Source organism: Myotis daubentonii, chromosome 1 (assembly GCF_963259705.1).
Source record: "Myotis daubentonii chromosome 1, mMyoDau2.1, whole genome shotgun sequence".
In the NCBI taxonomy this organism is placed as follows: domain Eukaryota; kingdom Metazoa; phylum Chordata; class Mammalia; order Chiroptera; family Vespertilionidae; genus Myotis; species Myotis daubentonii.
In genome coordinates this window covers 175,777,259-175,801,540 of record NC_081840.1, presented here as the reverse complement: position 1 = coordinate 175,801,540, position 24,282 = coordinate 175,777,259, and the positions used below count along the sequence as shown (strand labels likewise).

Genomic DNA, 24,282 nt, shown 5'->3' with positions numbered 1-24,282 from the left:
TGAGCAGGAACCCTCCTGCCTGGTTACTGCTGCTGTGCCTGTGCCTGTGCCTGTGCACAACTTGGACCAGCTTCTCTACCCTTCTGTTTGTAGGAGGGTAAATGGGAACCCCCGAGGGTCAGGCAGCCCTGGAGAATTAATAGCCCCGGCAAAGGTCTGCGGAGCTCTTTTCCATGTAAATACACCCGTGATACCGCATGGGGCTCTGTCTGTGCCACCACAAAGGCTTGTCCAAGTGTTGTGAAACTACCGTAATAATCATGGGCATTATATTAGCCCACGAGTTCTTGGGAATACTTACAAAATAAAATCGTAAAGATTTATCTCAGACAATACACTTTCTTACACACTTCAAAACTTACAAATGAGAATAGACAGGGGGGAAAATGGAACCCAATAGAATCCCAACAAAAAAAGAACATTATATAGGAAGTTAGGTGATAAAGGAGGCACTTGAAATCAGAAAAGATGAATGAGTCAATATGTGATATTGGGACAATTAATCATGAAAAGATTACATTCTTAACCATACCAGACCTGAGGCCCTGAACCTAACTGTCCCCTATACCTGGGCTCCTGAGCATTAAAGAGAAAAAACCAACATGATATAGAAAAATGTTAGTTACATGCAAACAAGTGGTTAGAATAAGATGGAACTTGGAGACATTGTAGAAAATAGGTCTAGGCAAAGTACCGAAAATTAGGTACAGCGGTATAGCGGCGGATTCGGAAATTACCGAAAAATCGGTACAGCGGTCTGGTAGGGTTAACACACCATACAGAAAGATACATTTCAAAAAGGAATAAAATATGTATATGTTTAGTTTTTCATAAAATCAAGATAAAAGTATATGGGAAATATTTTTAATGTAAGAATAGAGGAGGAGGATGGGTTTTCCAATGCCAGGCAGTACACACAGCCCCTAGTACACACCCAAAATGAACTCCCTGAAAAGGGGCCAAATACATTCTCAACAAGGAATCCTTTCACAATTCACAATCACATAAAAATATAAATTTCCAACACTGGACAGAGATTGAGGTCAAAAACATTATTTTAAAAAACTAATACTGCTTAATATGTAAAAAATATAAAACTGTACAGCAAAAGGCATTACAGAGAGCAAAAGATAAATGAGCAGGTAAAATGTTGACAAAGGGTCTCTCTCCATAATGTGTTAAAACTTACCAATCAAAAAGGAAAAAATGAAATAGAAAAGCAGGCAAAGGACATGAGTAGGCAAGTGGTCATGAAAAAAATACTTTATTCATAATTGATTACATGCAGCTTTAAATGAGATGCTCGCACAAATCCAAACCGATCATCCTTTAGCTGGGGCGATGGGAACCCAGGCCCACTCGGCACCGCTGCGCACACAGCATTGCCGAGGGCAGAGTCCAGCATTTTCCTGTGCAATTAGTCTGGCAATTCAAGTTGTAGAAAGTGACCCTACAGACATGCCCCCAGAGGGCACAGGTGTGTGTAGCAGCATCGTAATGCCAGTGAATTGAAAGCTCTCTAAATGCCCATGAATGGGGAACTTTAAATCAGTCAGTCCTTCCGGGCAGTGAAATGCTTCTACAAAGCCATTGTTCTAGAGTGAGGCAGGTCAACACAGACCGACGTGTGAAGGTGCCCCATAATATGTCATTAAGTGACTTATTAGACAGTATACGTGGGAAAAGCCCAGGCTTTTTAAAGTGATATAATGTGTAAACATGAAGGATATCCATGTGCCTATCACTGGGGAGTGAAAACATGGGCATTCACCTTTTAACCTCAAGTGTTCATTAACTTTCCTCTAAACCTGTATTACAGTTAGAATCCAAAAAGACTCTAAGCCCTTAAGGTTTAGCAATCATTTGAGAAAAGACCCCATGTTTTCTAAGACCTGTATGCTTCCTCCCCACTGCTCCAAAGAACCGTCCCAAAGCCAAGAGGGTTCAGACTGTCCTTGCCCTAAATAGGAGATCGCATCTCTGCACAGAGTCCCTCCCCTCCTGGGATTAAAAGCCACAGGGAGGACGACTGCACATAGCACTGGGAAGACAAGAACACAGCCACTAGTAAATATGTGGTGTAAACCCCAAAGGACTCCCTGAAATAGGCAGAATACATTCGCAAGAAGGGATCCTGGGAAGATTTACAACCCACACAAAAACACAGCTATTCCCACAGGCCTTGCCAATGAGATCCACCATCAGCCCTGCACCAGCTTTACTACCGGCGGAGGTAGCCGGCGCCCAGGCGGGCCAGCAAGCCGCTACTGCGCACATGAGGAGATGGGGCCCATGGGCTCGAGAGCCACGGGGGGATCCATCGGCTCTGATGTCCCAGGAGTTATAGCGAGTTCTTCATTCACCTCCAAGAAAGCACCGGTCTCCTGGGGAGAGGTGGAGCTCTTGTTGCGGCAGCCTTCTGCACAGCCCGGGGTCTTTTTTCTGTGTTTATTCTTCAGTCTCCTCTTGTACAGCTTATATGCTAGATGCGAAAACACACAAGTAATTTAAAAAATCATGTTAGCAAGGTTTATAATTTGGTGACCTTGAGAATTTGTGTGGGTCATGTATGTATTAACACGCAGGAAACTATGAAACAAAATAATTTATTGTATCAAAATGGCAACTCTGTCTGGAATGGACCATTTGTGAATGAGACTTAGTCATCAGCTCACCGACGGCTCACCCGCCGCAACTGTCAGTCTGTCAGCAACTCCCATGGAGCTGGGAATCCCATGTTCCTTCCCTCACGGTCTCACCAGGAGAAGGAATTCAAGCTTGAGTCGAAGTCCAGGTGTCTCTGAGGACTTCCCTTATCTTGTTGGAAAAGTAAACCCCCAGTATTCCTTATATTGATTGTTATATCAGTAATCAGTATATAATCAGCTGTATCAGCAATCACTGAGACTTACTCAGCGCCTGTTCCCTGACAATAATAAAAATTGACCATGGCCCAAGATTAAAATACATATGTGTGTGTTCATATCTGCCCATCTATATATTTTTTAAATTTTCCTTATGAGTCTAAATAGTGACTGATTCCAAAATGATGTGTATTTGGCTGTATGAGTAGACAGCGAACAAGGTGGGGCAAAGTAGGTGTATAGTTGTCAGTGCGTGAAACGCAGAGTTTGTTCTTATTTGTTATTTATTAACTAGAGGCCTGCTGCACGAAAATTTGTGCAAGAGTCAGCCTTCCTTCCCCCAGCTGCTGGCACCGGCTTCCCTCCAGCACCCGGGACCCAGGCTGGCTTCTCTGGGGCCGCCCATGGGCACCAGGGACTGTGGCTGGCTTCCCTCCGGCTCCGGCTTCATTAGGAAGGAAGTCCGGAATGACATCCGGAAGATGTCCAGTCTAATTAGCATATTATCCTTTTATTATTATAGATTGTATTATTTTCCATATGAACAACTGTAAACCTATTTTTACCCCACCCTGTATACACACACACACACACACACACAATTAATTTCAATATTTGTGTATGTATTATATTTGAAAAATATGTCACAGCCATTCAGCACAATTCTTTGCCACAGAACACTGTGAAATAACTTGACATTTGGCTCTTGATGAAACACAGTGTCTGTTTTGAAATAAGTGATTGCTCCTGGAGACTGCTCAATCCTGAAATCTAAGTTTTGATAGTGCACTATTTTTTTGTGAAGCATACTTGTTTATCTTTGTCAGCTCGCTGTCCCATGGTTTTGTATATTTTTCTGTGAAACTTCCACTTTGTGGTAAAGGATGTCATTGGTGCCCTTTATTTGCCAAAAAAAAAAAATGTCAGGCTAAAATGTATCACGAGGACGGCCCGTGCATGTTTGGACTGAAAAGGGAGTTGGTAAGTTGGCTCAACAATCTTCGGTCAAGTGTACCCAACGAGGCTCTACCCACCTGCAACAATGAGAAATCCATCCAACACCTGGAAGAGTCCATAGGACATGGGGAAGCTAATCATCTGGACCAACTGCTGGGGAGTGAAAGAGAGCTGCAGCATGGTGAGGCACATCTGAATATTCTGGGCTCCAGTTTCTAAGGAAATTGTCCTGCACCTACAATGAACATTTTTTTTTCAAGAGTTACATAATAGCAATAAGGACTATTCTTAAATGTTCTCTTACAAATAGCAATAAATGTACGCTGTGGGCTTAGGCCCCTAAAAGTGTTTACTCGTTCAATAATGACTTGCTGAGTGCCTACTCTGTAGGTGGCCTCCTGAGAGGCAGTTGGGCGGAGGGCTCTAGGAACCCCACCCTAGGAATCTGCTTGAAAAGTCAAGCTATACACACGGGAAAATTCAGCACCACCACCAGACAAATCGGGGGGATGCTGTAGACATTTAGAAAAGGGGCGTCAGTGGTTAGAGAAGGCTTCAGAGAGGAAGTGGGATGAAAGGATGGGGAGAGGGGAGAGGCATTTACTGGGGGACAATGACTGAAATTAAAGTTCCAGGGACAGGTGTGAGTTTGCCTACCAGGAGGCACTGCACGTGCTGAAGCCAATCTGTGAAAAGCAGAGGCTTCGGGATGAGAAGGGAACGCTGAGTTAGAGACAGGAACAGTAGACACTAAACAACACTTGGAAGTAAACACAAAGACCTTTTCCACTTTCCTACATTTTATTGGTTTTCTAATTGCAAAAAAAGAAAATAAACCTCACTTGGAAAAGAAAAAGCAGGGGGAAGAAAAAAGAAGACACAGGCAGGACCTTGAGGCTGGAGGAAGCAGGTTCCTCTGTCTCCAGGTTATAAAGGGAGTCGTCAGGTTTTTATGGATGGAGGGGAGGAGAGGTGTTCAGGAGGTAAGCTGGACTGGAATGTGGGTGTGGAATGTGGGAGTGAAAATGTCCTCACTTGTCACAGGACAAGTTCTGTGGCTCTTATCTTATGTACAGTGACCCCATTGCTTGCTATGCTTTCTTCAGACTACCCTACCTTCATACAACTAAGCTACCAGCTGGACCTCACACCTGGGCCATTCACTGGGCACATGCGGTATCTCAGGCCTGATCTTTCTTAAGCCATCAGGTGGCGGGGAAATGAGATTGTTGACTACTCTTTGCTATAGGAATACTTTCTCTCCAGATCCAATTATGTTTCAACCACTCCACAGTCACTGTTCCTAACTTTGGAAGCAAACCCAGGTCCGAATCCTAACTCTACCACATTCTGGCTCAATGAACTTGGTCAAGTTGCTTAATTTTTCCAAAGGGTTTGCTCATCTGCAAATTCCTGATGATATCTCTGAGGCTTTGTAGCAAGTAAATGAGATACTCGTGGTGGAGCCGCACCCCGTACTCTGGACAATCCTAAATGTTCCCAAGTGAACTGGAAGCAGCAGGAGGCCGACGACATTTTCCCCAAACTCCACCTTTGGAGTTCAACTGCATAGTTTACTTTTCTTCAAAATTCTTTTCTGATTTTAAAAGAATTGAGAATTACATGCTCAATGAAAAACATAAAAAATATACCAAAAATGTTAATTGAAATTAGTCTTAATCCCACTACTCAAAATAAACACTATTAGCATATGGTATATTTCTTCCAGTATTTTCTTGTGCGTAAAATTCTTTTTCTTCCTTCTATAAGATGAGGCTCAAAATGCAACTGTTTTCCTTTCTTTTTTTAACTCAAATTTATCTCTTAAGTATTTTCAAAAGAATTAAAATTGATACATCATATTCCATCACATAGCCACATCATGAAATAAATCTGTATTGTTAGATATTTAAATTGTTTCTATTTTTTTATATTTATGAATAACACTGCAATTAACATCTTTGCATATCAATATTTGTGCATTTACCTGATAGCTTCAGGATAGAATTCCAGAGGTAAAACCACTGCTAGCTATAAATATTGATAAGGCTATCGATGTGACTTGCCTTTTAGATAGTTTATGCCAATTTATGTTACCCCCAACAGTGTATAATAATGCTCATCTCATCTATTCCAATAGCATGGAATATTATCATTTTTAATATTTCACAGCATTTATAAATTATATTCCCCAATTTGTAATGATAATATTTAAGATAAATTTCTATTTTATTTCTCAAGTTGACCCTTTCTCTTCTTGCCCCTCATAAGTAGCACCTTTTTAAAAATTGGCACAAACAAGGCATATATGCTTAATTTCTTGAACTTGCTCATGCCCTGGAATGATCTCTCTATTTAGTGAAACCATCTCACCCCTCCTATTTAGCCACTAGAATATGAAGAGCAAGGTGTCCAGATTACAAGTGGTATCAACACCCAAATCCTAATGTCACAGATTACAGCGTCCATCAATCTGGCCTTTGCTTTCATTTACATAACGAATCACTGTGAACTTTTCACCCTCTGTATGATGAGCTGTCCTGTTCCATCCACCTTGTAAGTCAAAACTCTCTGAGTTTCCAGACTCAGCCAGACAACAAAGGCTATGTGTTTAATTTATTTTTCTCAACCAAGTTTATGGATAGTTTAACTGTACCTCTGCCAAGAGTGGTGGGTAAGAAGTGCCAGCAGAAAGCCCGCGACATGGCCAATCAAAGGAAAGATGCAACTGATGGTCAGTAGGGAGATGTCTGGATTCCAAGATTCTCTCGACAGCACCACACCAGCAACTGTGACCACCAAGAGGAGGACCCCACCAACAATGGCCCCAATCTAAAGCAAACCAATAAAATAAGTACATAAACATCATGGTCTTTAGATTCTACCATGCAAAGTCCATCACCACTCTAAAGAGGACTTTGAGACCACCAGATACATCATTCAACAGAGAATAAACCTGTGGTCCAAAGTGGTCACGTGACTTGGCTAAGCTAGAAACTGGTAAGGCACAACACGAAGCTCAGTCTTCTTGTGTTATGAACTGTATCTTCTCCCTTTAAGTGGAGGATTTGGTCAGAAAGATTGGGAGGTCGTTTTCATGGATAGGACATATTTGTGAAATAAGTGAAACCTGACAATACGCCTCCAACACCCGTACACACACCTCTTAGATACCACGCTGGTACCCTCTTATCTGAGATCCTTCCCACCTGACCATCCCCCGCTCTCTTCCCACCATCTCTTCACCCACCAGTGGCTTCTTACTGCTTCGGTCCCTGCCCTTCTCTCCTCCAAGTGAAATTTACCCATTCTTCATGAGACAATCTGAGCTAATTAATGTAATCTGAGAGGTACTGACAAATACTTCTACCCTCTCCTAAATGAATGCTGTCTCTTTTGTTGTTTATCAGAAACAAAAAAGTCAACAGAAAATTTTCCAGTGGTTTGAGTCTTTGATCAGATAAGAAAGAAACAAGAGCTAGAATATTTGGGAAAGATCAGGATCTTGGCAAGCTCCCATTCATACCAGGTTGACAGCAAACTATGCACCTAGTTACAGCATCAACCTTGATGTGAAATGATTCAGGTAGCCATGGGTAACCAAAACAAAACAAAAACAACTCAGTGTGCCATTGATGTGTTCCGGAGGTCACCTTTACTGCCCAAACACAGGGACAGACTGGGCCTCACCTCCCTGGAAGATGGTGGAACACACTGAGAAGGCCTGCATCTTTCTACCAAAAAGGGGATTGAAAGTTTAAAATTCACAGAAAGCAATTTGTTTAGAAAATGAATCAGATCTTAAATTAAAAGAGTATGAAGAACAGTGCTCGCTTCGGCAGCACATATACTAAAATTGGAACGATACAGAGAAGATTAACATGGCCCCTGGGCCAGGATGGCATGCAAATTCATGAAGAGTTCCATATTTGTTTTAAATAAGTAAATTAATTAATTAAATAAATAAAATAAAACAGTGATTTATATTTTTTTTAAAAAGAGGATGAAGAACAGATTGAAGATATACCAAAATAATGATGAAATGTTCCCAGCCTTTTTTTTTTTAATGAAGGCACTCTAGGATATTTATGCATATTACTAAAAATTTGCTGCCACAAATACAATGGAATAGCCAAAGGAAAAGGGTTTTAAATCTGACCTTTACAGAAATGAAACTGACCTACAGAAAATATATCTGATTTCCCCACAGTCACTGACAGATCTGGAAACACCAAAATCGTGACTGACTTTGTTAGAAAATAATCAAGGGTAGAGTACTTGAAAAGTAAGAGGTTCCAATAATCATATTTTCTTCTCTTGTTTTATAAACAAAATTATAACCATAAACTGCCTCATTAGACATTTTCTTTTACCAAAATAACATCACTCCTGTACGCACCGTGGAAGCCTCCCACAGCGCTCTGTGCCCGCTGACTTGTCTGCGTGTCTCCCTTTCTCATATTCCTCGTCTCACTGGAGGGATGGTGGCGGTGGTTTGGTTTTGGGCCAAACCGGGAAAGCAGCGTCCATTTGTGCAGGCAAATGGGCGGCCATGTTCTGCCAGGTAGAGCCAAATGGCAGGCGCTTAAACTGAACCAAACTGTGCACCTTCAGCTGAAGTGAACTCGGACAGATTTGCTGAACCCCCGGTTAGCCCCAATGCTTACTTCCTTATGAATGCAAAATAAAACTACAGCACTTTTAAACTCTTCATGAAAGTAGCACATACAAGTCTCTGCCTTCTAAAACAATACATAGCCCTGGCTGGTTTGGCTCAGTGGATAGTGTGTCGGCCTGTGGATTGAAGGGTCCTGGGTTCGATTCTGGTCAAGGGCACATGCTCAGGTTGTGGGCTCAATCCCCAGTGGGGGGGAGGTGTGCAGAAGGCAACCCATCAATTATTCTCTCTCATCATTGATGTATCTCTCTCTCTCCCCCTCCCTTCCTCTCTGAAATATATATATATATACACACACACACACACACACACACACACACACACACATGAACATACACACTAAAAATAAGCATCTATAAAAATAAATAAATAAAACAATATGTAACTGGGAAATCAGAAAGCACCCCAGGAGAATATCCTCTGTCCAGCTAGTTATTTTCACAAGCCATTTAACGGGGACATGTGCTTGGTTCTCCCGCAAACACAAGACGGCCTGGAAGGAGGCGGCGGGAGTTGCGGTTACCACTATTCCATGGCCAGGCTCCTCCACGTGCCCTGGACGATGTATCTCACTGTGACAGGTCTTCACGGGCCGGCAGCCCTGGCCCGTGTGTGCAAACTACAACCTTAGGCGCTCCCCCCAGGAATGTTTCCGAAAGACAGCCCTTGGTCCGCTCTTCCATGAAGCCAGCTCTGCTCCCTAAACGCTGGGCTCCACGGCGCGCACCCCTGAACAGCGGCCGCCTGGGCGCCCGTGTGAAGCCGTGGGGGTGGATGGGCCCTGGGTTCTCTGACCGCACGCAGGCCTCAGCACCTGTCACTCCTGTCGGCGGGAGTCCCACACTTTCCGGGTGGCGTTAAGCCTCGGCCGATGGGTCTATGGGAGGGACAGAGCAAGGCTTAGAGAAGCCGAGGAAACTTGGACGTAGGATCCAAAAATGTAGGCCGGGCGGGGAAAATTGCTGGGTGTGGGACCGCATGTGCCTGGCTTGTTTGTTTCAGTCATTGCTACACCCGTCTGTTACGCCTCTGAGTCTGAGGAAATGCCCATTGCTAGGCGGAGCTGCTTACCTTGAGGATGGTTTTGGATTGTTTGGGGCACCTGTAATTCACATAGACACCGAAGGCCACAGGGACGGTCAGGCACAGGAGGGAAATCCCTGAATAGAAGAGAAATCCCTCAGACGGCATCGCCTCTCACCCTAACCCTCGAGCCTCAACAATTTCTATTTCAATTAGATAAAAGCTTTCATTAAAGCTGCATTTTGCTTCTGCATCCACCTCCAATTTTATTTTATTTTTCAATCGTTGGAAGACAGTCTTTGAAGGGGATCTGATACGACTGAGTGCCACCATGTTTGGTCCATCATGTCTCTCAGAATCCTTCTGACAACCCCATGGAATTTCAGGGACAACTGGAAATGTAAAGTTAGCACACAGGAGGACGCTCTTTAATCTGTGATCATCTTTGGTGCTCTGTATGGGGTCCCCTCCGCAACCACAGCTATTGCTCCCTATTGGACGCCAATGGGCCATTTGCTTCACAAAGTAAGAATACCTGTTTCAGACATAAAAAACAGCACTTGTTACACTTACCAAAGCCATTTCTCCTAGTCTCCAAGTGTAGCTAGGTAACCCAAAGGCAAGTAGGAAAAAAATGCCTTTTAATTAACACAAGCGAATAAAGGCACTGAAGGCAGGCTCAGTAGAGCAGGGGTCATCTTGCCAACGGCATCCATACGCTGACATTTCCAGAGCCACTTGCCTGCAATACTGGCTCCAAAGTTATACGAATTGCTCATAATATTTTGGGTTTTAATTATTTATGAATGTCTTTCAGAATATGTTATCAAAACAATATATTAAGTAACTTACTAATCAGAATAGGTTGTACACAAAATCATGATCTCTAAGTTAAGATTTCCCGCAAATTTAACCAAGTCAATAGTCTCCAGCTATTATCAGAAGATGGCGCTAGTCATGGTTTTGAAATATGGGCAAGGGGTGGCAAGCCCTCCAAGTGCCGACTTGAGACTCCAGATTGACATGTTAGACTTTTAAGAGTCATAGTTTCTACCAGCTCTCCAGAGACTCTGACCAAACTAGAACAGGCAGATCATTTTATCCAGTTTTTCTTCTAAGCCTGGTGAGTCCACAGAGATCTCTAGGAACTGGGCAGAGTTTGATGAGAAATAATATTCAGGAAAAGAGAGAATGAAAAGGAGAATAGTTGTGACATGTGGACACACTTCAATAATCAACAGGAATCATTTCTGTTGATCAGCAAAGAAGTCAAGGCTCACAGGCAATGTGAAAGGTGGACTGGTCGGAACTGAGGTCTCATTAGAGCTGCTGCGATCCAGGTAACCTTTCGGTCATGATGAGTCCAGTTGCTTTATAATAAACTATATAAATGTTTTTAATAAATAAGTTTTCTGGTTTTATTTTCAAACATGAGCTTATGTAGGGGTTAAGAGCTTGGACTTTGCTGTCAGATTCCTAAGTCAGAATTCTGGTGCTGTCCTTACCAGCTGCACAAACTTGGTCAAGTTACTTAATCTCTCTAATCCTGAAAAATCTAGGAAATGGCACTAGTAATAGAATCTGTACTGTGGGGTTACTTAGAAAATTAAATTAGGTAACAGCAATAACAAAACAAAACAAAACAAAGACAAAAAAACAACCCTGCCTAAAGGAGACACTTAGTAAACAACAGCTATTACTCTTACCATCCCCATTCCTGTTACTCTTTCATTTCATAAGCTCATACAGACCTATGTTCTGATATGGAATGGTGAAATTCTGCTCAAAATTCCAGGACAAGGTGTAGAGATAAAGGCAGAGTGGCATCATTCCCAGGGCAGCCACTGTGGAACAGGTTGTCATGCTGATGCTGAAAGTAAAATTAAAATAATGTGTAAGAGAGAGCGTTTGGAATGAAGACGTTAGCTTGCTAACCAAATGTAACTATCGGACACAACTTCTTAGAGATTACATGGGGTAACTTACTCGAAGATCACTCCTGTCTTATTATTCAACAAATGATGGTGGTACTTGTGGTCTAGGAAAAGATTTCTAGCAGTTCTCGACATCCATCAATTAACTTTTTAAATTTTTATTTTATTTTTTCCAGCACCATTTATCCTCTTATTAACTTGAGGATATACTTGTCCTAAATGGTCTGCTAATTATAGTAACAAGTACTTTTTCCTTATACAGTTCTTTTCTATTGAGATATAATTTACAGACCATAAAATTCATCATTTTAAAGTGTTTTTAGATGGGTATAGAGATCAATGAAATACAACAGGGAGTACAGATATCAACTCATGCCTATATGGTCAATTAATATTTGACAAAGGAGGCAAGAGTATACAATAAAGACAGTCTCTTCAATAAATGGTGTTGAGAAAATTGGGCAGGTACGTGCAAAACAATGCAGCTAGGCCACCAACTCACACCATACACAAGAATAACTTCAAAATGGATAAGACTTAAATGTAAGTCGTAAAACCATGAAAATCCTAGAAGAAAACATAGGCAGTAAAATCTCAGACATCTCTCATAGCAATATGTTGTGATACATCTCCTGGGGCAAGGAAAGCAAAGGAGAAAATTAACAAATGGGATTCCATCAAAATAAAAGGCTTCTGCGCAGCAAAAGAAACCATCAACAAAATGAAAAGGGAACCCACTGTCGGGGAGAACATATTCGTCAGTAGTTTACCTGATAAGGGGAAATTTCTAAACTATATAAAGAACTTATACAATTCAACACCAGGAAAACAAACAGTCCAATTTAAAAACTGGCAAAATGCCTGAATAGACACTTCTCCAAAGAGGACATGCTGATGGCCAAAAGACATATGAAAAGACGCTCAATGTCACTCACTGATCATCAGAGAGATGCAAATTAAAACCACAATGAGATATCACCTCACACCTGTCAGAATGACTACATTCAATCAACAAAACAAGTGCTGGAGAGGATGTGGTGGAAAGGGAGCCCTAGTGCACTGCTGGTGGGAATGCAGACTGGTGCAGCCACTTTGGAAAACAGTATAGTTTCCACAAAAAAATTAAAAATGGACCTGCCTTTTGACCCAGTGATCCCACTTCTTAGAATTTACTCTAAGAATCCTCAAACACCAATTCGAAAGAATATATCACCCCTATGTTCATAGCAGCATTATTTATGGCAGCCAGGATCTGGAAGCAGCCCAAGTGCCCATCAGTAGACGAGTGGATAAAAAAGCTGTGGTATATTTACACAATGAAATACTGTGTGGCCATGAAAAGGAAGGAAATCTTTTCTTTTGCAATAGCACCAATGGCCTTGGGGATAATTATGGTAAGTGAAATAAACCAGTCAGAGAAAAACAAATACCATATAATCTCACTTATATGTGCAACCTAGTGCACAAAATAAACTGACAAACAAAATAGAAACAGAGGCACGGATACATGGAACAGACTGACAGCTGCCAGAGCGGAGACGGAAGGGGAACTGGATGAAAGGTGAAGGGATTAGCCAAAGAATATATATGCAAAGCCAGAGACACAGACAACAGTGTGGTGGCCAGAGGGAAGGGGAAGGAGGGGTTGGGTGGAGGTGGGAAAGGGGAGGAGAGAGAAGTGGGGACATCTGTAAGAGTGTCAACAATAAAAATAAAGTTAAAAATAAAATTTAAAAATATAAAAATAAAGTGGTTTTAGTATATTCGCAAGAGTGTGCAACAACAAAACAATGTCCATAATATTTTCATCAAACAAAATAAAAGCCACCCCAGTAGCAGTCACTCCTCATCCCCTTCTTCCCCAAACCCCTGGCAACCAATACTTAACCTATTTTCTGTCTTTATAGGACTGCCCATTCTGGACATTTCTTATAAATTTAATTACATGTATTATCTGGCTTATTTCGCTTGTCATATTTTTAAGGTTCATCTATGTTTTAGCATGTATCAGTAGTTCAGTCTTTTTTCTGATGAAATGTTATCTTGGTTGCTGTGGTTTTATTACACCGTACGAAATAAGTTATTGCTTCGTACAATACATTGTTTTTATTTTTTCCAAATATGTAAGGTCTTATTTTTTGTCTTTAGTTATTTTGGAGAAAAGCACTTGGTTACACATTAACATACGTGAGCATGTATGCATGGAATGCACAAGCGCGTGTAATGAGAGACCAGACACTGGGAGCAGAGCTTTGGAAGCCTCCCCGCTAACCACCCCTCCCACCCCCCCTCCCCGCTCTGACCTGGGAAGCAGGAGAAGAGCGCATGGCATGTAGAAAGCCCAGAGACGCGGTGGGAGCAGGAGGTTCATTCCATGAAAGCTAAGAAAAGAGATCTTCCAACTGAAGGCGAAATGCAGGATGAGAACCCAAGGGGTGGATTTAGTGCCGCCCAACTTCCCCCCAATTTCTGGTGTCTCCACCCCAAATCGACCCTTTCCACCTCCCACCACCATCCCACCCCTGAGCTGTTTTCCTCCCTTTCCGGGTGATAGAACCAGTGAAAGAATCAGTACAATGCGGGGGGGGGGGGGGGGGGGGGGGGAGTGAGGTAAATGGAAATGAGATATCCTCCAGGCCAAGGAACTGTTTTATCTTCAAATTGGCGGAAAAATATTACACAATCTGCTTAAGCACGTAGGACCTATTTATGGACGCTGAATGCTGCTCTTCCTGACCAGCTGGGCAAACAGCACACCGCACAACAAAACCCAGGACTTCACCGGCTCCAAGCCCAGGCCCAGTGGGGAGCAGGGGAAAGGAGTGGATCCGAGGCTGGTAATTGCTGGGGGCTCTTCCGAAGCTGGGTGAAGTGCATCGGGCTTCACTGTACTATTCTATCTACTTTTATATATTTGAAATTTTTACAAAAAAAATAAAAGTGTGGTGAAGCCCGGAGTGGGGCGGTGCAGGGCAGAGGGGGTCAATGAGGAAAAAATGGGACATCTGTCATACGTTCAACAATAAGTTTTTTTAAATAATAATAATAAACTAATAAGTGTCCCTTCCCTCTTGGTGGAGGACCGTGCAGTACTGCTCCCAGTCTGGCTAGGTGAGGTTTCCTCTGTCATATTTTACTTGGGTGGGCTTTGCCCTACAGCTAGCATTATGCATACACTGCATGAGGCATCTAAAGCACTTCCTGGCCAACCCTGGCCGGCCGTGGGCTTTTCCGTCCTCAGCACCGCTGTGTACCACCTACCTGCCCTCCTCCGGGGATGGCTGCCATTGCCCTCTGGACACCCATGACCTGGCATTACTCACATGCTGCACGAATTCTGCACCTACATGAGAGCTGCGTCCCTGTCGCTGTGCCCCAGACTGTGAGCTCTTAGAGGCAAGGGCCTTCTTGACCTCCCACCCCCAGAAACCCGGCAGAGCCTCGTGCTGAGAAACACGGCAAGCAGGAGCTCCCTGTATCCTTGCTGAATAAATCCATGAACCAAAGGATGAACCAACATGTTAATACACTGGTGCTAGAAAATGTTCTTGCTGCCTCCTTCATGGGTCATGTGACTGCAGGCGAGCCTTGAACATCTTAGCAACATGGCCCTTTTACACTGAATTCAAATGGTAGACATCCATAGCAAATGGAATGGAAACTTTCTATGAAAACAATTAAAATCATGCTCTTCCGAATACAAATGTAACATTTTATTTTTTTTTCTGTTTTTAACATATTCTTTTTTATTTCAGAGAGGAAGGGAGAGGGAAAGAGAGATAGAAACATCAGTGATGAGAGAGAATCATTGATTGGCTCTCTCTTGCACGCCCCTTACTGGGGATTGAGCCCGCAACCTGGGCATGTGCCCTGACTGGGAATCGAACCATGACCTCCTGGTTCATAGGTCGACGCTCATCCACTGAGCAACACCGGCTGGACCAAATGTAACATTTTAAGGAGCAGCTATTTATCTGAGTGGTGCTCTTTCCAGAAATCCAGATTTAGGTAATTCACAAGTATTTGTAAACATCCCTTCCCCTCTTTTATTTTTCTATTAAGCAGTCCTGTTTCAAACATGTTTGTTCAATGATTAGAGGATTATTCTTTTTTTCTTTTTGAAGAAATCACGTAATACATGTCGCTCTGCAACGAGGCTGCTTTTATTTTTCCCCTCTTCACATCATAGACATCCTTTCAGGACATCACACATAGACTAAGTTCATGCTTTTTTTAAAATTGCAGAGTATGCCACAATATAAATATGCCATAATGTCTTCAGTGGCTTTGTTAATGATGAATAAATGGCTTTGAATGTGTTTCCATTGGAAACAATGCTGTAATAAACATGCTCTGACATATTTCACTTGAAATAATTCTTTTATTTCTGTAGACTACATTTCCAGAAGTGGAATTACTATGTCCAAAGTCTTTTATTTTAGGATAGTACCAGATTATTTCCCAAAAAGACTGCTGCATTTCATAATCCTGCCTACACTGGGTGTGACTGATCCCTTGTAATTCCCAGAAGAACACTGAAAAATGCATCGCGCTATTATTTTGTTACACACCCGATCTCAATGAGGTCATGTTTACGTTCATGCTTGCTGGCCTCTTGGAGGTCCCCTCTAAATAGCCGTGCTTGCCTGAGTTCTTCTTTTCTCAAATGTAGGAGCCCTTTTTAAATTAGGGCATTTATCACCATCTGTGATACAAATATCTCTACCAAGTTTATTGTGTATTTTTGACTATGCTTATGACCTTTGCCATAATAAATAATTAACGATGAGACAGTAAAATCTCTCCATTTTTTATGGCTTCTGAGTTTCTTGTCTTGTTAAAGACGCCTCTTCTCCTGAGGCTATTCAAATACTGCTCCCACTTTTCACTTTTTTATAGCTTGATCTCCTTTTTAACTCATCTAGAAGGTATGTTATATATGGTATAAGGTATGAAGCTACTCTATTGCTTTTCATATCGAGAGGCAACTGTGCCCACACTATTTGCTAAATTAACAATTGTCCACTAACTTGAAGTGCCAACCTCCTTAGGCATGAAATGTTCAAGTGTATTCAAAATGTTCTTTTTTTCCTTAGCAAAAACCAATTGTTCAAATTACAGTGTTTTCATAAATGATAGAGCAGACACTTTCTTCTTTCAAAACTTTTCTTAGCCGTTCTTGCATATATTTCATTCCATTGGACATTTAATATCATTTTATCCTGTTAATAATGCTTGCTTTGCCGAAGCCGGTTTGGCTCAGTGGATAGAGCGTCGGCCTGCGGACTGAAAGGTCCCAGGTTCGATTCCGGTCAAGGGCATGTACCTGGGTTGCAGGCACATCCCCAGTGGGGAGTGTGCAGGAGGCAGCTGATCGATGTTTCTCTCTCATCGATGTTTCTAACTCTCTGTCTCTCTCCCTTCCTCTCTGTAAAAAATCAATAAAATATATTTAAAAAAAATAATGCTTGCTTTGAGCAAAGACCTCTTCTAGCTAGAGAGCAGATCAAGGAAGAAAGCAGTTTGCCACAGCTCTCAAACCTCTGGATCCTTGAAGAGAATGCGTCTGGGAAGCGTTTGCAAACTCCGAGTCTGTGATAACACCACATTCCTTGGCTCTGCACCTGACCAAGTCTTGTTAAGAATTCCGTATGAATCACTTTACCCTGGAACTCCTGGAGAATGTGCAAAGCATTCCCCTCTCCCCCACCCCAACCCCAGCCCCCATGGCTTCGGCTCAGACAGCAGAAAGGTAAGGTTCGTGACTGGAAAGTGACGTGTGAGATTTACATCAGACTGATTCTATATCCTTGACTACACAGGTTACTGCCTCCAGCCTTGCACAACTGTTCAAGCCCATGATGCTCACGGGAATGGCAAGAGAGGATCCTGGTGCCCTGCCAACGGTTATAAATGGCAACAAGGCTGGGGAAGCACACGGTGAGGATGAGTGAGGGCAGCGGAAAGTCCCACCTTTGGTTTCACCGCCATGAAATCCCAGCGCGGTATAAACAGAGGACGTGGCTAACTGGGGTTCTCGGCTATTCACATAGAGAAAAATTGTTGCCAAAATCTGACTTTGATATAACAAGATCCCACTTGCACTAAGAATGGCATCACCATCCCCAAACTGTTCTAGAGAATAAATAATGAGACAGATTCAGCAAGTCTGGACAAACAAGAAAATCCTGAACCTCCCTTAAAACGTGGAAATTAGACATAATCACATTATGTTACAATGTAGCATCAATAAGTGTACCATTTAGCAATTGCGGTTAAATTATTAAGATGTTTTAGTTTTAAACCAATAAATTCAGAAACTCTGAACTTCAAATCTATCAAAGTATATGCTTACTTCCCCACTGAAAATTTTTTTAAAATTATCTGCTAGCCAGACAGACATGGAGTATGCTAGATCGGATCAACAGACTTGGCCTTAGAAAAGAGTTCAAGGCCAGGTTTTCCATCCCCAAATAGAACTGTTACTCCTGTCTGCTGCCTCTCAGTAACAATAACCAGCATTTATTGAGCACTACCTGCTAGGCATTATGCCCCATGCTTTTAGGTACATTTTCTCTTCTCATCTATCCTCTATGTGTGGATATCATTTCCATTGTAGACCAGGAAACTAAGGAACAGAGAGTTACAGAAACTTACACAACGTCACATGGATTCAATTTAAGTTCTGTCTGTTTTTATTTTTGGTATTCTTTTTTTCTCCCTCGCAAATATGTTTTTGTTCATTTCAGAGAAGAGAGAGGGAACGAGAGAGAGAAACATCAATGATGAGAATCACTGATTGGCTGCCTCCTGCACGCCCCACACTGGGGATCGAGCCTGCAACCCAGGCATGTGCCCTGACTGGGAATCAACAATGACCTCCTGGTTCGCGGGTCAATGCTTGATCACTGAGGCACACCAGCCGGGCCTACGTTCTGTCTCTTAAGATGATCACTTCTCCACCAGACCATGGCAGACAAACCTGAAGAATCTGAAGTCCTATTTCCAGAGTCTCTGCTGAAGAACCAAGAGATCTTTTAAAGTTCAATGGTCAAAATTGGCCACTGAACTGCTCAGTGGTCAGAATTTCTCTGCAGCTGAGGACACAAATACAGCCTTAAGGGGACATAGACCTCAGATATCAAGCGTCAAACTAAAGACACGGGGCTGTCTTGAGTTGCACCGGTAAACTGATTGCATTTCAAGAGAAGTGTGTGTAACACACACAGGCCATCAGAAAGGTTCCTTGTCATTCACTCAGTGTTTATCAAGTACCTACCACCACCAGGCTGGCACTGAGCACACGGAAATGGAAAAACCCTCAAGGAACTTACAGACCTCGTGGTTGAGGCAGCTAAGCAGCCCAACTATTGCCAGGCTTTCCAACAGATGACAAGAAAGAGTGACATCTTTGGTGCTATGGAGAGAGGAGAGGCATCTCCGTCAAAGAGTTTCAGGAGGAACATTCAAAACTGGGGTGGAGAGAAGGGGACACAAACTTTATCATTTGCTTTTCTCTTCCTATTGCCACAAGGTGTTTAAAAGACCTCAGATCCACTCCTGGTTTATACCCAAAAGAATTGAAAGCAGAGACTGCAATAGATACTTACAACCCATGTTCATAGCAGCATTATTCACAGTAGCCAAATGTGGCAACAACCCAAGTGTCCATGGACAGAAGAATAGATAAACAAAATGTGATGCAACATGCAAAAAAAAAAAAAATGTGATGCTACACAATGGATTATTATTCAGCCTTTTTAAACAAAGGAAATTCTGACAGGCTACAATATTGATGCATTTTGAAGACATTATGCCAAGTGAAATAAGCCAGACATGAAAGGACAAATATCTTGTGATTTCGCATCTATGACACCTAGAGTTGCCAAATCCATAGAGACAGAAAGTAGAATGGTGGTTGCCAGGGACTGAAGGGAAGGGGGAGTTATTGTTTAATGGAAAATAAAAAAGTTCTAGAGATGGATGGTGGGGATGATTGTACAACAGCGTGAATGTGCTTAATGCCATTGAGCTTTACACTGAAGAATGGTTAAAGGGTTAAATTGTGTGGTATGTGTTATTTACCATCAAGGCCTCAGACAGTCTAACTCATTGATTCTGCAAGTGAGGAAACCGACATCCAGCTTCTCTTTGAGCAGAGACTGGAACACAGACCCCCTACTGCAGTGCTCTTTTGTCTGCCCCACATAATAACAATAACTCATACAGCATATTGTGCCAGGTGGGATTCTAAGCATTTTATATGTATTAACTCATTCAATCCTCACAACAACCCACGAGGTAGGTTGTTTCTCCCTATTTCGGAAGTGAGGAAACTCAGGCACAGAGAATTTACGTCATCTACCGAGACACCCAATGAGCAACAGGTCTACTTACTGGTTCCAGAGTGGTGCACTTAACTACTGCACTCCCAGATCTTAGCTGTCACGTCCTACCCTCGAAGACAAGAAGTCTGCCCATCCTCAGCACAGGAGACTGCAAAAATGTCCCCAGATGTTCACCCCTTTCTCATCCATGCCCTCTGCAGTGTGACCTTGCAGCTTACTGCATCAAGAGGCAGAAACTACTCCTTCTTTCCTTGAATTTGGACTGGCCTTGAAATTTGCATTGGCCAATGGAAAGCCATGAAAGATGATTAACGGGTTCCAAGCGCAAGCCGCAAGAGGTCTGGTATGCTTTCTCTTTTTCAGAGCTCTGCCTCTGTCATGTGATGAGGTCTAGGCTAGCCTGCTGGAGAATGAGAGGCCAGGTGGAGGGATGCCCGGGTGCCCAGCTGAGGCCACTAAGACCAGTCTACATTAGCCAGGGCCCAAACATGTGAGAGAGCCCAGCAAGATCAGCTGAGCTCAGTCCAGAGGCAAGATAATGTCTTTGGTTCTCCATACATACAGGCCAATTGCTTTCCAGAACAACTGGAATGAAGGAAAACATCTGACTTGGGATAGAATCGGGCCAACAGTTGGCTTTCCAGGCTGTGGGAACAGCACAGGCAAAAGAAAGTTGGAAATGTGGGGGGTGCGTTTAGAGAACAGTGAGTAGCCCATTGAACTATAGGCCAATTGTGTTTAAGGGATTAATGGGAAATAGACCTGGAGAAGTAGCTTAGACCTGGCTTAGTTTCTACCTAAGATACTGAGAAACCTTCATATGTATCACATGTTCACTTTCTTTTTACAATACAGTAAAGTATTATGACTTCCAGTTACAGAAAAGAGGTCCCAAGTCAAGATTTAAATATAGGCAATCAGAGCCCAGAGCCTGCTTTATCCGCTTACGACAAAACCATGATGGAGAGACTGACGGTGGGGAGAACTTTGTAAAGACACCATAACAGCCAATAAAGCAATTGTGAGGGCCTGGCCTGAGACAATGGCAGTGGGGACAGATGGAAAACAATAGGCATGGGTGACATGCAGGGGGATGGGCTACAGGACTAGACAGCAGACTGAGTGAACAAGGTGAAGAATGAAGGGAGTCAAGGGACTGCTCAGATGGTGAGCCTGGGTGATGGAAAATGATAGGTGTCGTGATCAGATACTCAGAATGCAGAAACTGGTTCAAACACGTTGATTCTGAAATGCCCTGCATGGAATGAACACGTGGAGGATTGCACGCAGGTTGAATGAACACAGAGTTAAGGCATGAGAAACATGTTCGGAGTGATCTGCATAGAGCTAAATCTCAATTTCTTCATTTGCAAAATGAAGTTGTTGTTCCAGATGCTGATCTTTGACAATCTATTGAGTTTTGCTGAAAAGTTATTTTTATTGGTAATCAAGTGGGAAGAAAAGTAATGAACTTGGATGTTACTTCACTCAATAATACTGAATCTTCCTCTTTTTGCAATTTTTACTGAGACTTAAGGTTTTATGATTTTTGTCTCTATAAGCTTTTGAAAATCTAATATTTAGTCCCAATTTTAAAATGTCATGTCTTACAGATTATTTTTTGCTTGTTTTGTTTTGTTTTGTTTTGTTTTGTTTGATTTGTGAGACCAAAATCAAATTTTAAAAGAAAAAGGGTACAGTAGCTAATAGTTACTGCATACCCACTATGTGCCTGGCATTCTGCATATACATTTTCTCCTTAAAATATAGTTTTGTGAGGAGTAATTTTAACCCAATTTTACAAATGAGGAGATGAGGCTTACAGATTAAATAATTTGACCAAAGTTAAAGCTAATTAAGTGAAGTACAGTGAGCTTTATATTTTATAGACTTCCTACTCACTGGTATTTTTATTGCAATGTTGACTAATATGAGAGGAAGGTAATAAACGTTCTCTTCCCCAGAACAGAGTGGTTGAGAACACTGCTTACAGATTTCCGCTCCTATTCAGAACGTGTGTAAGGAGCAGGGAAGAAAGTGCCTCAACTGCAGCCTGATGAGAAACAGATGCGAATTCAAATCCGCGTCCTGCCATACCCATTTGTAGCATTTGGCGAGCGCTTAACCCATCTGAGTCACAATTTTCTCAGCTGTAAAACTCCGAAAAATAAAAGGTCCTGTGCAAGGTTATTATGAGAGCCCAGAAAGAAGGGAAAGGGACCAATGATGAGAACTCATATCGTCTTGGAGAGAGATGATGACTTAAAAAAGAGAAAGAGAAAGAGAACACGTGAAAGCATCTACCTCATGCCTAATCAGGGTACTCAAGAAATATTTCCTTTTCCTTTCCAAAAACTTTCAGATTCCAAAACTTATGGCTGACCTGTGGACTTTGAATAAAGGATATTTATCATTTCCCAATTATTATGTTAATGATCATCTTTTATTGGATTTAAATTAGCAATGCATATCAGTGCAGCTTATTTTTTAATTAGCAATGCATCAAGTGATTCTTTTCAAATCCCTGATAAGTGGGTCACTAAAACATTGCCATGTCAAAGTTAATTATTGGTCTGTCCCCATTAAAATGTAGAGGTGGAATATGTTCCACATTACCCACTCAGCACACGCAGGAAACAAGAGACCCACCTGTGCAGCTGACTCACTCACATCAACTCCCAGCACAGTCAGCACCTCTGATTCATTCATTCATCAAATAATAAATCTCATGAATGACATGCACCTCAAACGAAGATTTACATTTATAAGTAGTTCTTTCCCTGGGCAGGACCTGAAACAGTTTGTTCATCAGTAAGCTAAGAATCTGGAAAGATACTGCTTTTAGCTCTTTCACTTTTTCAATTGTGACTCCTGTATTCTTTCCTCAAATGCTCTCTTCCCCTTCCCCACCCCCATCACAATATATATTCGATTAACTTATCCTCATTAAAGCATAGATGAGTGATGAAGCCTAACGTCTCCTGGGGGTATTTGTTTACACCATGATTGGGAATAAGGTCACTGGCCTAAATGAAAGGAATAGGATTCTCCTGATAAATGTTAAAGCATGTGAAAAGCAACAAGGAAGGACATTTTTAGTCATAAATCTTTATGTTGCTCTCCAAGTTGACTCAGTAGGCCACCACCGGCACTTAAACCAGGATACATCAATCACGTAGCCCTGAGCGCCTTCATTCCATCCCCAAAACACTGATTTCATGAAGTAGGTGTGACACTTGCTGGTAGAGCTACAAGGCCTGATTCTGGTTATGCCACCACCACCATCACCACGACAGCTTCCAAGCCCCCGTCATTAGCTCCTGGGATGCTCAGCTTATGTCCTGGGAGATATAAACCAAAGCCCTCCACTCAGAAAAGCAGCTACCAGTCCAACAGAGGACAACCACAGCAAACATCCATGTTAAGCTCTGAAAGGCAAGTCTTTCCAGGACTGAACAAGGCTCTGTAAAATATTTCCCACTTGGTTCTCCACCTAAAAATTGGCAGAGTTTTCAACACGAAAGGTGTCAGTTAGCTCCCACCCCCGGGCAAAGTGCTACCAGGGGAAGACTGCGCTCCTGGGGTAACTTACCTGAGATCCATGTCGCCATCCACCCAGAAGGTGAAGATGTTTGAGACGGTTCCCCCCGGGCAGCACCCCATGATGAGGACAGCAATCGCTTTGATGGGCTCCAGGGAGAAGCTGATGACCAGGAGATAGGCGATAAGAGGCATGAGCCCAAACTGGCAGAGCAGCCCCACCGCAATGCCCCAGGGTCTCCTGATGTGCGACCACAGCTTCCGGATCTCCACAGAGCACCCCAGCGAGAACATGACCAGGGCCATCATCATGGCTAGCACCACTGTGAAGACAAGTTTCAGGTTCCCAGGTGCCTGAAACCCCACTGGCAGCTTCTCCTCTGAACTGTTGGCAGCGCAGGCTGAGCCGCTGGAACAATTTGTCCTCATCTCTTCATCTCCTTAAGGCAGCATTACGAGTGAACGTCTGCCGAGGCGGCTGGGCATGTCTATCCTGCCACGTTTTGTAATAATGCAACAAAGTCACACGTGGAGAATCATTCCAATAGCTATTGGCCAGCCAGCTTGATTCACCCTAATCTGATCAATTTCTTTACGACTTCGTAAAAGCAATTATCCTGGCCACGAAACGTATAATAAACTGCGCTAAGTGAGGCTTTCCACTTCTGTTCTTACTCACCACTGAATCTTAAAGAGAAATGAGACAAGCAAACTCATTGTCAAGTGGAGTGATTGGGCTGTGTCGTCAGCCTCACATTGTGTTTCAGGAAAGTAGGGTGGATGCCAAGATGTAATTTCTCCAAATTCAGTGGGGATTTCAAAGAGCCAGGATGCAATTTTTTTTTTTCGGAGAGAGAGAGGCTAATTCTGGAAGAAAATAAAAAAAATAAAAAACAAAGGCAATTAAACCAAAGCCCTGTGTCATGAGCAAAGCATTA

At 42.5% G+C, this 24,282-nt stretch overlaps 1 protein-coding gene and 1 non-coding gene across 2 annotated transcripts; one reads left to right on the top strand and one right to left on the bottom strand.

Annotated features, from left to right (window-relative positions):
• Positions 1–844: 844 nt before the first annotated feature.
• SLC10A6 (solute carrier family 10 member 6) lies at positions 845–24,021 on the bottom strand. Its single transcript, XM_059666022.1, has 6 exons — positions 23,397–24,021; positions 11,274–11,392; positions 9,571–9,659; positions 6,478–6,653; positions 3,899–4,056; positions 845–2,482 (listed from the first exon to the last, which is right to left on the bottom strand). Exons 1-6 carry the CDS (start codon positions 23,771–23,773, stop codon positions 2,265–2,267), a joined length of 1,137 nt encoding a protein of 378 aa, XP_059522005.1. The 5' UTR covers positions 23,774–24,021; the 3' UTR covers positions 845–2,264.
• Positions 7,648–7,754, top strand: LOC132223794 (U6 spliceosomal RNA). The gene has a single exon (XR_009450521.1). It is a non-coding gene; the product is annotated as a U6 spliceosomal RNA (small nuclear RNA).
• Positions 24,022–24,282: the final 261 nt, after the last annotated feature.